Here is a 14,400-nt window from a genome sequence, read left to right as displayed (position 1 = left end):
TGGAAATAGAGAATTTAGTGATTTCATTTGTGCCCCCCCCCCGGGTAACAAACCAGTGTGAGCTGTTCTTGTCCATTTCTCACAGTCATGGTGATGGGGTTGTGGTCATAGCCCCAGCAGGCAGGCGATGGGGCTGCGTGGTTGATGTTTAAGGATACATGGACACTGAGGCCAGAGGAGGTTCACAGTCTAAACCATAGAGGAAAAGGTAGTTTGCTGAACACAACCTTCACTTCTAACTACTCACTGTGCCAGGAAGAAGTCAGGCAGCCAGTGGATCTTAAATACCAGTCACCAAAACCCACTGGGCTCACGAACCCTGTTCACCCTAGAGATCCAGCAAGGTGTTAACATGTAGTCAACCCACCATCAAGTGCTGTAGCTACTTACTATGGGAGGGGAAACTCTTAAGAAATCTGTAATGGAAGAGAGTGAAATGGACGAGATTGTTGTGGCAGCCTAGCAGGCTCCATGCGTCTGAAAGAGACAGGAAAAGGTATTTCTGCTCTCCGCAGAAGTTTAGTGCTGCAGTCGTGCTGGGGCCTGGCCCTTTAGAAAGTACAGTGCAGAGAAATACAACTGAGTCCTGGATGTGATCTCCTTGGGCCAGGAGAATGAGGGGACTCGGGAAGGGGTCTGTACCAGCTTTTTATCACAGAAGGAAAGATGCCTGTGAGGTTAGGGAGAAAAGTGCTTTCGCTACCTGCCTGGAAGGCAGGGTTGATGGGCTGTTCGGACAGAAATTGTGGCAGTTTTGAGAAGATTGAGTCTTTCCCCCTGAGTCTGGGGGAAATGCTGTGGCTTATTAGAATGATGATTACGTGCCTCCCTGCACCAGGCTGGGATGCAAGCCCAGAGCACAGCACCTTCTCTGCCACCAACATATTGCACCTTTGCAATCTCTGCTGAATTCACAGACAGCCCTAGTAGGGAAAGGGCCAATTTCTTCCAAGGACTGAAATAGCTGCTGCCCACCCAGTCACCCAAGGCTGCAATTCCATTGCATGCAAACCTCTCACCCTCCAGTTTAGACTGAGCCAGGACAGAGGGTTGCTATTAAGTGACTGGGTGGCAGGAAGTTTTTTTTAGGTGAGCGCGTGGATCATGTTCTTGGTCCTCCCCCTCCCCACTCCACTTCCTGTGCAATTAAAACAGAAAACATTGACATGATTAGGAACCAGTCAGGTGGCATCTCCCCCTCCCCCACATCTCCGCCAGGTTACCAGTCTTTACCATCCAACGTTCAGACTTCCACAGAGAAGATCAAGTCCATTGGAGTAGCCCAGGTCCAAAGAGGGAGCTCCCAGAAGGGTTTGCCACAGCCCAGCACAGGGACTGTAGTGTCAGTTACAGGCAATGGGTCACAGAATGGCCCAGTAAACATTCAGCACATTTAAAAAAAAGAAAGGCTTAAAAAAAATGAACGGATTCCATCAAGCCCGTAACGGGCAGGTGATGCAGTGCTGGGAGGCAGTAAAGGGGGGCCAGGACAAAGCTACTGATGAGCAGGAGACTCTAAGCTGGGTGCTGGTTTATAAAATGGTTGCATGCCGAAAGAGGAAACGTAACCCGTCATGGAGAATGATTGATCCACAGAAAGCCATCTCTTCGGGGCAGGGGAAGGGTGGCAGTTACCAGGGGGGAGCGCGGAGAGCCCAGGCTGTTCCGCTGCTGGGGTGGGGTTCAGACAGGAGGTTCCAAGGGCAAGTGCTGAAGCAGACGGCCCGGTAGGAATGTTGTCAGTTTCACCTGGGAGGAGAAGCAGGATGGAGACTCTGCCACACAAACACGTTCGAGATCACGGGGGGGCACGCAACCACGGAAAGGCGTCCCTGCTGCCCCACAGGCCAAGTCCAGTGCTCGAAGGGGAGGAACAGGAGGCAGTTTCGCACTATTGCTTATAGGAGACAGACACAGATTCACATAGGATGGTCCCTGTGGGGGCAGGGGGGAGACACCCACTTCCACAAATGGGAGGGAGCTCAGCTGAGCCTCCTTCCTCATCGGGCACGTGGAGCAGCACCTCCAGGGTTAGACGTGATGCCCCACCCTCTCTGAAGAGGGAGCCTCAAGAGACTGCCACAAGCGCTTGGTTGCATTGGTTTTCTTTTAAATCATATGTACAAAGCAGCCCGGCTCCCACCCCCGATACCAATTAAATAATCCTCAGCGGCCACTGCCACTCGATAAAATATCTGTCAATAAATAGACATCCGGGGCTGGGTCACACGGCCAGGGCGGGCCCCAGGGAGCGCTCCTCCGGGGAAGGCAGCTCACACGCTCTCTCCGGGGCCTGCTCCGGTCCAGACGACGGAGCGTTTGTACGGAACGGGGGAGCTGCGGCTGCCCTGCAGCTCTCGTGGGGCGGGGAGGGCTCCAGAGACAAGGTGGCTACTTTCCCCGTCTCCGTCTTGCTCGGGGCCATGGCTCTGCTGCACGGCACCAGCGAGGCCACGGGGACGGAGAAGACGCTCAGATCCTTCTCATTCGTGTAAGGAGAGGGCATCTCCGACTCCTCCGTGCCACTCTCGCCCTTCACCCCCAGCATGGACCTTTGGTCCACCTGGTAGTACACCACCGGCCCATTGTTCAAGTAGGACTGGTCGCCCACAGCCGAGGCTGCCTGCTCGGTGCTGTCTGCGAAGCACAGGACAGACGAGCCCGGAGGGAGCTGGGCTTGAATGAGGATAGGCGTGGGTAGGCCTGGGCACAGCCCCTCAGGCACGGCCAGAGGCTCCTCAAGGATGCACACTCCTAAGCTCTCTATGTTGGCGCCACTGGAGTCTTCCTCAGCCTTCAGCCTCTCCAGCTCCTCCGCCGTCTGCAGGTGCATGACAGCTGTCTCGTTCTCCGCCATGAACTCCTGGAAGTCTTGCGTCTCCGAGGGCTGCGTTCCCAGCCAGTCGTTGCCAGAGCCGTGGAGAGACTCCTCCTCCAGGGCCTGGGGCCGGCTCACCTGCCGCTTGTTCTCCAGCTCCAGCTTCATGATGGTGTGGAGATAGTGAGTCCGTACCCGGATGGGATTAAATTCTATTCGCCCGGCCATGTTCCCGCAGCCGTCCCTGGAGCAGCCACATGGGAAGGACATGCGATCCACCTGGGAGTAAAGGGAAGGGCAGTGAGACGGTAGCTAACAACAGGGGACATGGCCTGGCATGAGCACCTCTCCGGGCTCAGACCTCAGCGAAAGGAAACATGCACAGGGTTGTGTCTGCCACCGCACTACAACAAACCATTAACTAGCCCACAAGTGCAGCCCCCGCCCCCCGTTAACCCTGCCAGAACCCCTGAGGCTAATGCCTGGTCCTTCCCGGAGCTCCACATCCCCAGCCAAACCTGGGGAGTGCGAGGTGACCCTGCAGCATCTGCCTGCCTCTTCCCACCTGAGCACGTGGCTAAGTGGGACTGGCAGGTGACGGGGGGGGGGGGAAGGGGGGAACACATTGCTGTGGCTCAGACAGGGGAGGGATCAGTGGACAATGGCCAGCAGATGCACTGCTCCCCCTGCACCCAGCCAAGGACAGTGTGGCTAGCCAGGAACCCCCCACCCCCGGGTGTCTCACCATCATGGGAACAACCAGGGATTCAAATGGCCAGCAAGCAGGAGGGGCTGGGCCACCCTAACAGCAGGTCTGGCCCTTTACTCGTGAGAATCCAGGGGTATATTCAGGGGATCCCTGCTTTGATGCAATACCCCAGGTGTTTGGCGGGGATGGGGGGGACCGGGAGGTCCCTCCCCTCTTATTCCCTGTCCCCATTTCTGACCCTTAAATCCCAAACTGCCCACCCCACCCCCGCTGCTTTGGTTCCCCCTCTATCCAGGAGATGCCATCGGTGTGCTCCATGAGTCAGCCAGCAGGGGGAGCCAGTGCAGTCCATAGGTCCTGCCACACACCTAGGCAGTCTCTGGTCCCAAGCCCAGATCTCAACCCGACAAACACCATCAGGATCGGATTCCTGGCTCTTTGCAGCCACCATCTCGGTCAGACTGAACAGGGGGTTCATCTCCATGGGCGGGGGCGGCAGGGAAGGGAAAGGAAGGGAAGGGACGACACCCCAGCTAACGGGGACGTTTCTTTCCACCTGACCAGAGTAGGGATTTGCCGTGTTATTCCTCTAAGGTCCCCAGAGCCCTTTCCAGGGCAGGGAGAGGCTCAGCAAAGGCCAACGCTGCAGACCTAAGAGCTCCCCCACAGCCTGGGATGCCTCCGATTTGCAAGAAGGGGCTGTTACCGCCTTCAATTTGGGCGCTGTCCTGCACAGCAGCCCCTGGAACCAGGCAGATGCAGGTCTTCTCTGAAGGGTAGCTCCCATCCTGCCCTGCAAGCTCAGCCCTGGGGATAAGCCAGAGACCTAGAGCGCCCCAACTGACCTGGCATTTAATTCCAGCTTGGCTGCAAGCGCAGGCTTCGGGATCGCAGTACAGGCGGCAGTCGCAGCCGCATTCCTCTCGCGACAGGCGGATGGCGCGCAGTTCCTGCTTCTCCTCAGCATCGATGCGGTGAACCCCGGAGGCCCGGAGCAGGGCTCGGCGCCGCTTGGTGGGCAGGGGCTGCAGAAAGAAATAGTCGTCCACTTCCACGTTCTCCACATCAATGTCGTCGTCTGACACGTCCTCCAGGGTCAGGCCGTCCGCCTCCTCCGACTCCACTGTGCCGTTCTTGGTCAGCTGGGGAGACACGGGCAGAGTTAGTCCTTGGCTTGGGCCCTGGGCACGAGGCCTGGCGCTCTGCCCCAGCACACGCCTGGTGAGACACCCGCTAGCATTAGCTCCTGGAGAAGCGATCTGCCGGGAAAGGGGAGACTCAGTTGGTACCACGCACTTAGGGACCTTCAACGGCAGCAGCAGATGCTGAGAAAGATCTTTCCTCCCAATTTTCCCCTGCACGGCATCATCCGACTCAGTCACCTACTGCCTCGTTCCCACCCACCCACGCAGAGGCCTCACGTACCACTGGGCCTGCACCCCCTTCGCCCAAGGTCATTGCAGCCAAAATGTCATTTCACTCAGCTGTCCAACACAACTGGAGCACAAGGCAGCGGACTCAGCCCTCCACATGACGTCAGCGTCACAGGGGGATCGGAGTGATCAGTCAGCACAAACAAACAAGCTGCCGCCCAAGTGGATTCTCCACCAGACCCCAGGTTTTCCCCTCCTCAGCCCCTTGCTAGGCCAGGCCAGCTTTCAACCCTTCAGCTTGCGATAGCCTGCAGGGAATCCTCTGCGCTGACCCACCGGAGATGTGCTGGGGAAGGAATGTGTGCTCAGGTCAGAGGAGACGGCTGCCCTTCCCCACCCTCTGCAAATGGGGAGATAAAAGGAGGCCGCCGTGTCTTAAAATATCTGGCCCCTCAGGAGAGGAGTAGAGTGGAGCAGCAGCAGCACCCCCACGGGCCGGATGCAGCATACATGGCAACGTCCGTTTGAGAACAGGCCAGTCAAGCGTCTCCCAGCTTGCTGTGGTTGAAAAGCAGCTAAGGTGCCAAGCCTCGGCACCCAGGATCCTCAAGGAGTATCAATGCGTGTGGCTTCAGCAGTGCAACCGACTTACAGATATGGCTCCTGGGCTGACAGGGGCCCCATCCCTCCACCCACACACCAGGCCTGCCCCCCAGAGCAGCTGAACAAAACCTGAACCCTTTGCCCCCAATCCTCTTCCATTACAGAAATGAAGGCTGCTCCCTGATCGGGCTGACAGGAACACAGAGCTGAGTAGTGGCTTCTCTTTCGTTCCCTCTGCTCCCCAAACCCTTGGAAACAGACAGTACAGTGTGTTTACACGGCCAGGGCTTTTTTCCTCCCCATTTCTATTTTAAATGCAGAGACTCAGGGTTCCTAACGCAGGCACGATGGAGACGCTGCTGCTGGAATACGTGACAATACTCTAGAGGCTGCTGCTTTCGTCAGACAAGCCACAGGTTTGCAGAGGCAGAAGGAAAATTCCTGAGAGAGACATGATGCAATAACTCCAGCTTAATACCGCTCATTTCAGGAGCCATGGAGGTCAGAGCGACTCCACCTTCATTCTCTGCAATCCAGGAGGTTCCCCGCAACAGATGGCAATTCTATAGCCCTGCTTGCCAGTGGGGAAGTACTGATGGCTCACGCCAGGCCCCCAGGCCCCCCGTCCTTTCTCCTGGGACAGGAGCTGCACTGGGGCAAGGGAGAGGGGTCTGGTTCAAGTCCACTGGCTTCCTGCTCACGACTGCGTTGGCTGCAGGTGCTTCGCAGACCCCAGCTCATCATCTTCCCCGTCTCTCTGCACCCGTTTGTCTGCCCCACATAACCCACCCTGCAGCCACCCGCCCCAGCAGGGGGAAAGCCCTAGTTTGAGGTGTGCACTTTAAAGGCTGGATGGATGGGTGTCTGTTTGCCAAGCAGGTTGCCATGGCAGCAAGAGGCTGATTTGAAGGACTAGCTTTGCAGACAGATATGTCCGTTCAGTAAGGGAAGTCCAGTCTCTAGGGAACCCCCCCCCGCCCCCGGGCACAGGCCAGGTACTCACCCATTGGGGATAGCATGCCCCACTGATTGAGTCTGCTTTGTGCCTCAGTTCTAGAAACTGGATGGAAATTGGGCAAGTCTGCAGAAAACCTAGTGCCAGGCTGAGAGCAGGGGCAGCTCTATGTTTTTTGCCGCCCCAAGCACGGCAGCCAGGCGGCCATCGGCAGCACGCCTGCGGGCGGTTCGCTGGTCACGCGGATTCGGCGGTGTTTCTGCGGGTGATCCGCCAGTCCCGCGCCTTCGGCGTACCCGCCGCCAAAGCCACAGGACCGGCGGACCTCCTGCAGGCATGCCGCCGAAGGCAGCCTGACTGCCGCCCTCACGGCGACCGGCACGCCACCCCCCGCGGCTTGCCGCCCCAGGCACGCGCTTGCGCCGCCCCTGGCTGAGAGAGGAGGTTTAGCTCCAGCCAGGATCTTGTCTCTTAGCGTACCAGGCTGCAGCCGCACCACTGGCAAGATTCTGCCAGGCCACGCCCATCACAGATTTGTTCACTCTGGTCAACACCCACAACCGAGAAAAGTAAATGACTTGAGACAAAAAATTACCTCTGGCTGCTCCCTAGGAAGCTCAGTCGTTCATCCCCATCCCCACATCTGGCTCTTCCCAGCCTGGGTCCCAATCCCTCCAGAACTCGCGGTCACAGATCCACCCCCCATCCCATGCAGGACAGTTGCATTCCAAGAAGGGGCGAATAGCCATGTCTGATCTGCCTTCTCCATGCCAATAGCGACCGAGGAACGCAGGGTCATGCCTGGTCTGGAGAAAGGCAACCAGGCGCCTCTGTCCGCCCGCTCTTGGAACGCAAGGACAAGAGGCATTCAGCGACGGCGGAAGATAGCACACTTTAAAATGAGGTCAAAAGAAATCCTGTTCACACCACACGCAGCCGGTGGAACGCCTTTCCATTCACACCAAGAGCTCAAACAGGATTGAAAAAAGGACTGCGTATTTACAGTGACAGGAATATCCAGAGTTAGAAGAGTAAATATTAAAAAGATCTCTGCCCTCCTGCTTCAGGATTAAGTCAAACCCTCCTGCTACCGGGGTGGGGGGCGGGTTAGGAAGACACTTCCTCTGGGGGCTGCTTATCACATGCCTGCCCAGCTGCTGGGTTTCATGCCCCATCCTTCGAAGCAGCTGCTATTGGCCAGACAGAGGATCCTGGACTGGGGATTCCCACAGCAGTCACTGAGCTCTTATGTGCCTTTACCCGCTCCCCCCTCTTTGTCAGGGATACCTTCATTTTCTTGGCGTGGAGTTTCTCCTCTTTGAGGTGCTCCCGGAGGATCTCCCGATGATTCACCTCCTGCTCCTGGGCGAACTCGCACAGCGTGTACCTGCGGACGGAGTTGTGGCGCTGGGCCATGCCCAGGGAGCTGCCCCCTTGGCTGGGCACACTGGTGAAGCCCTGGCGCCGGGCAAAATAGTACACGGTCACCTGGTCAAAACGCACATTCTTCCTGCGTGGCTGCTTCTGCCTCTTCAGGATGGACGTGGCTGAGAGCAGAGAGAAGGGAGCATTAGACACAGGGCGAGAAAACGGGATTCTGGATGGACCCTACTCATGCCACGACCGCCCCCCCAGCTCTTCCACCACACAGCAGAAGCATGGACCCTGGTGGGTTTGCTCTGAGTTGCTGTTGCTGATGCACAGGCACCTGAAAAGGCCGATCAGCTGATCTGAGGTACAAGGATGGGAGGAAGAGGGACAAGCAGGATGTTTGCCTCAATCAGGACTGGCAGCCAACTTCCAGAGCAGCCCATACCCTGGACCTCACTGAGGAGGAATTCATGAGTGGAAATGCCTTCCCCTCCCCTAGGGCTTTGCAAGAATTACATTCAGAGGACCCTATTTGGGGAGTGGGGGAAGGGAGGCCAGTCCCAGGGATACGGACGCTCTCTCTGGCTGTAAATGTCTGATAGGGTTAGAGGAACCGTGTGAAGGGGAGAAATCACATTTCCAGCTGAAGATTTCTGGCAAGTAAGCCCTAAAATTCCTTTCACTGGAAACACTCATTCACTCTTGCTCATCTTTATCAGTTTATTTACTTCGTCCATAGTCAGAACCACCGTTTTTTTTTTTTTTTTTTTGACAGCCTGTCCCCCTTCTCTGACACCACAAGGGGTTTACCATTGGGAACAGGAGCAGCAAGGTTGAAACTGAAGAGGCAGCAGATGTGCAGAGAGAAGGGAGAAGGCAGGAGAGCCGAGCCCGAACAGGTTTGAAGGCTTGGCTTTTGGGCCCCCTCCAGGAGATCTTTCCAAAAGGGGAATAGAAAAATCCCTTCCAAATTTTTCTTTAAAAATCAAATCTTTTTAATAGTAATAATAATACAGGGCAAGCGATTTTCTAATCCAAAATATATATTTTTTAAAAGTTAGTGGATTTAAAATAAGCTAAGTTGATAGTGGTTTCTTGAAAGGGATGGTAAATTTGGGGCTAGAGGGGAATTACAAATTTCTAATTCCTCTGATCCTTCCTGACCATTGACAATACTCCTAGCATCATCACTTTCCTCTGGAGCACTGAGCAGGGATCATCTTTTAGGGTCAGGTGGCTGTATCATACATGCCTGAATTAATCCACTGTTGGGGGACGGGCGGGAGCTTGGGCAGCGTAGGAGGGAATCGGACTTTCTCAGCTTCCATGCTGAATGTTAAAGCATCCCTAGAGATTCTCAGGAAAGAGTTCGTTTGCACAGGGAAATAAAAAAAAGGCACCTCAACTGTGCTCTTGGGTTGGAGACCGTTTGTCATGCAATCCATGCCTGCCACCCACCCCTCATTTGCAGTCCAATGTCAGGCAAGGTCATCTAACTGAACCAAGTGTGAGACGATGGAAGGGCAAAGACCAAATCTGTCCAGAGGGAACCCATTTGACTATGTTTTCAGCCCACAAAGCATGGACACCAGCATTCCCCTGGGCGTGATTTGCACTTGTCTCATGCTAGCGAGACCAAACTGTGTGATGTGAAACGAGCCAGATGCTGGGTCCACCAGCGAGGTCAGACAAACGAAACACCACAGAGCGGCTCTGCAAACAAACCCCCCCCCCCCCATCCACCGGCTCAGCCACTCACGTATGAAGCCCATGGTGCTTGGGGGGTTGAGGCTATCGCAGCTGTCGGCGCTGTCGCTGTTGGAGATCTCATCGTCCGAGTTGGAGACAGGCGAGCCCACATCCACATCTTCAAACTTCCTCTTGAGGCTGCCGCTGGCGATTGCATCCATTTGTCTCTGGCTCGCATGGAGAGCCAAAGAGCATAAAAAAGGAGACGTCAGCTGCAAGAACTCCGACACCAGCCCCAGGGCTATTGTGGAGGCTCGGTGGGTACCTGGGGATAAACAGGGAGCATGGGGGAGAGAAAGTCAGCAATCCACCAGCACCAAGCCAAGCTTTTCTAGTCTGTATTGCTACAGCCCCTGAGCTTACATCGATGCATCTACAGGACCCCCATCTCCACTGCTGCAATGGCTGCCAAATGCCTTCTTGGAAAGGGGCTACTGGGCTGAGTTCCTAGCAGTGGCTCTTCCAAGTTAGGGCATCAAGACCCCCCCAAAACTTGTTATAAGCACCAGTAACATCACACTGCTTGAAAAGCAGCAGAGTGGCAAACCCTTAGTGCTACAGTGACGTTTATGCATTAAATAAGCCAACACATGAGGCAATAGAAAAGGCTAAAGAGAACCCTGTGCCAGGACTCCAGCAAAAACTCTGCTGCCCACAGGTACCATCGACACACCACTTGTTCTTGGCCTGAGAGGGAGGACTAGACTAAAGCTCATACAGAGGTGTCATGACAGAACCATGGGGGGGTTGAATGCCTCCTTTGCTATAGACTTGCCAAGATAGAAGTCCTGCATGGAGTTGAAGTTATTTACGCTTTTAGATGCCAGCTGGGTTTCCTATTCCTCAACATGTTACGTCAGACACGTGGTCCGATACACTCAGCTGACTGGGAGAAAAGTCTGTTCCTGCCTTGTGTGTAGCATATGGTGAGGAAAAATGCATGGTCACAAACCACGAAAGGAAGTTGGACAGGAAGCCTAAATCAAACAGGTTTCATACTTAGAATCAGCTGGACCTAAGCCACTGGGGTGATGGTGGCCAAATTAGCACAGAGGAACCATATCAAGAATGGTTCAGAAGAGACTTCTATTGAGACTTCCACATATTGCAGCACTAACCCACCCATCACTGGATCACTTGATGATTATCAGTTCTGTTCATTCCCTCTGGAGCACCTGGCATTGACCACTGTCGGAAGACAGGATATTGGGCTAGATGGACCATTGGTCTGATCCAATGTGGTCCATATGATTCTTATGTTCCTATCAGCTTTAGGATTACTCAGTTTCTGCATTGACTGTCACAGAGAGGAGGGACCTGTCACCTAGCTTTTACATAACAGCTACTAATATGCTAGACTGTGAATAATGTTTACCACATATGGGGGAATACAAGCTATAAAGACTTAAAAGGATTCCATAGAAGAGGTCACAGGATCAGCAAACCCTGCCCAGGTAATCTTCCTATTCTTATCTAACCATCTCGGTCTATTCTGCTCTGCAACTATGGGAGAATCTCACTCTTAAAACAAGGCCTAGGGGCAGATTGTAAGCGTGAAGCTAACACAAAAATGGAGCTTTACATGAGTCCCACAGTAGAAAGGCATATGGCAAAGGCATAGAACTAGGTAAGTTCATGGAGGATAGGTCCATCAATGGCTATTAGCCAGGATGAACAGGGATGGTGTCCTTAGCCTCTGTTTGCCATAAGCTGGGAATGGGCAACAGGGGATGAATCACTTGATTCCCTGTTCCGTTCATTCCCTCTGGGGCACCTGGCACTGGCGGAAAATAGGATACTGGGCTAGATGGACCTTTGGTCTGACCCAGTGTGGCCGTTCTGTTCATATGGCACATGTTTAGCTGAATCTCAAGCTCATAGATAAGAGCAGATGCCGGTAGCTTCCACAAATACAACAGGACCCCTAGTTTACTAAACAATTGGGGACTGAGTTCATGGAATTGGACATGTCAAAATTACAGTAGGTTTAGTGCACAAGCTGCCGTCTGTGCACTGCATTGTCCTGCAAACCATTGCAAAGCCATTTCCAAGGCACTGGGATGTGAAGGGATGTCGACTTGTTCTTCATGGACATCCCTTTCATTGTGTGATTTTTCCCCCCGTTGGGAAAAACGGTTCATATAACTGGTTGTATAAAAGATTGGTGTTCAAAACAATCCATCGAGATTCTACTATACCCAAGAACACAATTCCCAGCATCACATCATGAAATATGTAATAACTTACTGGAATCTAAGGGACTCTTCTCAGGGTGTAAGGGTAAGAAAGTCACACCTATAGGTAAGCTTAGATCAGTTTTCAAAGCTCTTTAAACTGGTATAAATCCCTGCATAGACACTCTTATTTCAGTTTAAGAATGAGTGACTCATATTGCTTTAGTTTAAGCCAATTCCTAATCCACTTCAGCTAAATGAAAATAAGCCTGGCTGAAATCAAAATACAGGAGTCCACACAGCCATTTGTGCCAGTTTAACTAAACTGGTTTATAATCACCCCCTTTAAGGTAAAAGGCATTCAATTCTCTCACGTAGACAAGGCCTTCGTTTAGAAGTGGTATCACAAGAAGCCGGGGGCTCCTATACACAAAAGCAGCCATGGATTATATCAAGTTCTCATTTTAGGATCCAGTGAGAAGACAAGTGTAACAGGTCACAGGTTTATAGGGTATTTGCTAATAACACTAGGACTGAGTTGAACGCAGAGGAAAAAGTAGAACCAGCTGCGTTGTTCTTGGCTTCAGCGCGGTCTTCCTAGCGGATTTCCACACTAAACGCAGAGCTGGGGACTGTTCTAGGAACAAACCACTAACTAGCCCTGCCTGTAATAGAGTGCTGCCTAAACTAATTCCAATCTAAATCATAGGACTTGAAAGGAGCACAGGCCCCGTCTACGCGAAGCTTGGAAAGGCCACACACCCAGCCTCCTAACAAACTGGGCACTTCAGAAACTCAGTGGGGAGAAGAGACTGAATCAAAGCGGGTAGTTCTCTCCCCATCCCCACTTCAAGCAGAGAGACACATTCATTATAAAGCAATGTTCACTTGCTAAGTCAAGAAACAGCAGAGCGGTGTGAAACAGGCACCATTTCTCTTGTGCCTGATGTTTAGAGGCATGGGTCACCAAGATACAGATGATTTGGACCAGAATGACTTTGATCTGTGCCCTTCTTCTGAGGCAGATGGATACAGAATACCCCGGGGATACCTGGGGCAGCGGACAGTCTCCTCGGAGCGCCCTGCTAGATGGAAGAGAGAGTCTTTACGCTTTTTAATAAGGCATCTCTGCCAGGGCCAAGAGAGAGACCCAGACATACACACCTTTGTCATCAGAGGTGCGGTCTGATGGGGAAGTGGTCTGAAGGGCAGGAGAACGAGAGAAGCCCAGCCAAATGCTGAGATCTCCTCCTCCGGGTCAGGTTGGAGTTTATAGAAAGTGCCATTCAAACCATAACACAACTCTATCAGAACAAGCCAAGAAGAGCGATCCTACGCCCAGACCATTGCATGTGTTCAGGATAGTTTTTAAACTCATTTATTCTGGAGCAGGGCTGGGTTCCAGGCCGCATCCCTGGTGGTTGGGATCCTGAGCCCAACACCCACCCACCCAGCCTTCCCCCTCCCCTCAGTCTCCTCTGCACTTGTCTATTCCCTTCAATAAGCTAGCAACTGTTGCCATGACAACAAGTTGAACAAATGGGTTTTGAAAAACATGTCAGCCGACTGCGTGTATCAGGAGAGGCGAGAGGCTCCTGACTGCAGGACGGAGCTTCCTGGGGGAATCAAACGATTCCATGCTCGATTCCTTCAAACAAAACGGGGAGCAGCCCCACCCCTTCGCCTCCAGCTTCGGACTCTTCACTGTTGGGAAAAGTGCACGGATTCGCTCCAGGGTTCTGGGGGCCTCCAACCTCTTCAAAAATCAAGAGGAAATGAGACTGCTCCCCCTGCCCCAAAAACAAGCGGAGTAAAAACCTGTGATTCTCGTACAGCTGACACAGCAGAAAAGGAGAAGCGATGACGTCAACGAGCGCTTTGCAAGTATCGAATTACTCCCGGGAGGCTGCGCAGTAGCCTCCTCAGGTTTGCCTATAAGCAGAGTTACACCAGTGGAAGAGGTGGAATGTTAAACTGACTTAGTTAACCCAGTGCCAAAGGCTACTGGGATGCTCTTACTTTGAGTTAAACCAAGTTAGTTTCATTTTAGCTTAAATTGATTAGGAACCGGTTTAAGTTAAACTGAAATAAGCCCCTCTTCAACCACAAATCAGTGTCTACACAAGGGTTTGCAAGGATTTAACTGGACTGAGGTCCAGATGCTTTCAATGGACTACTGAATCCCTCCAAACTGCTGCTGCTGCCAAAGGCATCCTGCTCACTTGTGTGACCAGAATATCACCTCTTCCCTTGGAGAGGCTCCACCTGCTCCCCTTTGCACTGCACATCCCATTCACAGGGTTTGCCTTTGCCTCCAAGGCTCTGCATCTCAAAGCTCCTGCCTACATCTGACCTGATCTTCTTTCACATTCCCACCTCCCTTCGCAATGCCAACGGCGCCTGCCTCAATACCCCTGTCGTCATCTTCTCACCAACACATCTTGGTCCCCTTCAAGCCACCTCCGTCTCAGTCAAGTCCCTCCCAAAATCTTACTCCTGCCATCTTGCCTATTGAGATACAATGTATATGGATAACAAGAATATCCAGTGTTCCCTTACTTAATGACAACAAAAATGTTGGAAGGGATATTAAGTCTCATGTTTCAGGGCTTGAGCCAATCTCTATTAGAGATCAGGATGAGATGTCA

General features: G+C 53.1%; 1 protein-coding gene across 1 annotated transcript; it reads right to left on the bottom strand.

Moving 5' to 3' along the window:
• Positions 1–2,224: 2,224 nt before the first annotated feature.
• CSRNP2 (cysteine and serine rich nuclear protein 2) lies at positions 2,225–9,739 on the bottom strand. Its single transcript, XM_065419759.1, has 4 exons — positions 9,589–9,739; positions 7,746–8,005; positions 4,373–4,669; positions 2,225–3,097 (listed from the first exon to the last, which is right to left on the bottom strand). Exons 1-4 carry the CDS (start codon positions 9,737–9,739, stop codon positions 2,225–2,227), a joined length of 1,581 nt encoding a protein of 526 aa, XP_065275831.1.
• Between the last annotated feature and the right edge of the window lie 4,661 nt (positions 9,740–14,400).

This window comes from Emys orbicularis, chromosome 19 (genome assembly GCF_028017835.1).
Source record: "Emys orbicularis isolate rEmyOrb1 chromosome 19, rEmyOrb1.hap1, whole genome shotgun sequence".
NCBI classification, from domain to species: domain Eukaryota; kingdom Metazoa; phylum Chordata; order Testudines; family Emydidae; genus Emys; species Emys orbicularis.
Note: the sequence above shows the minus strand (reverse complement) of the source record. Positions and strands in the feature narration are given on the sequence as shown.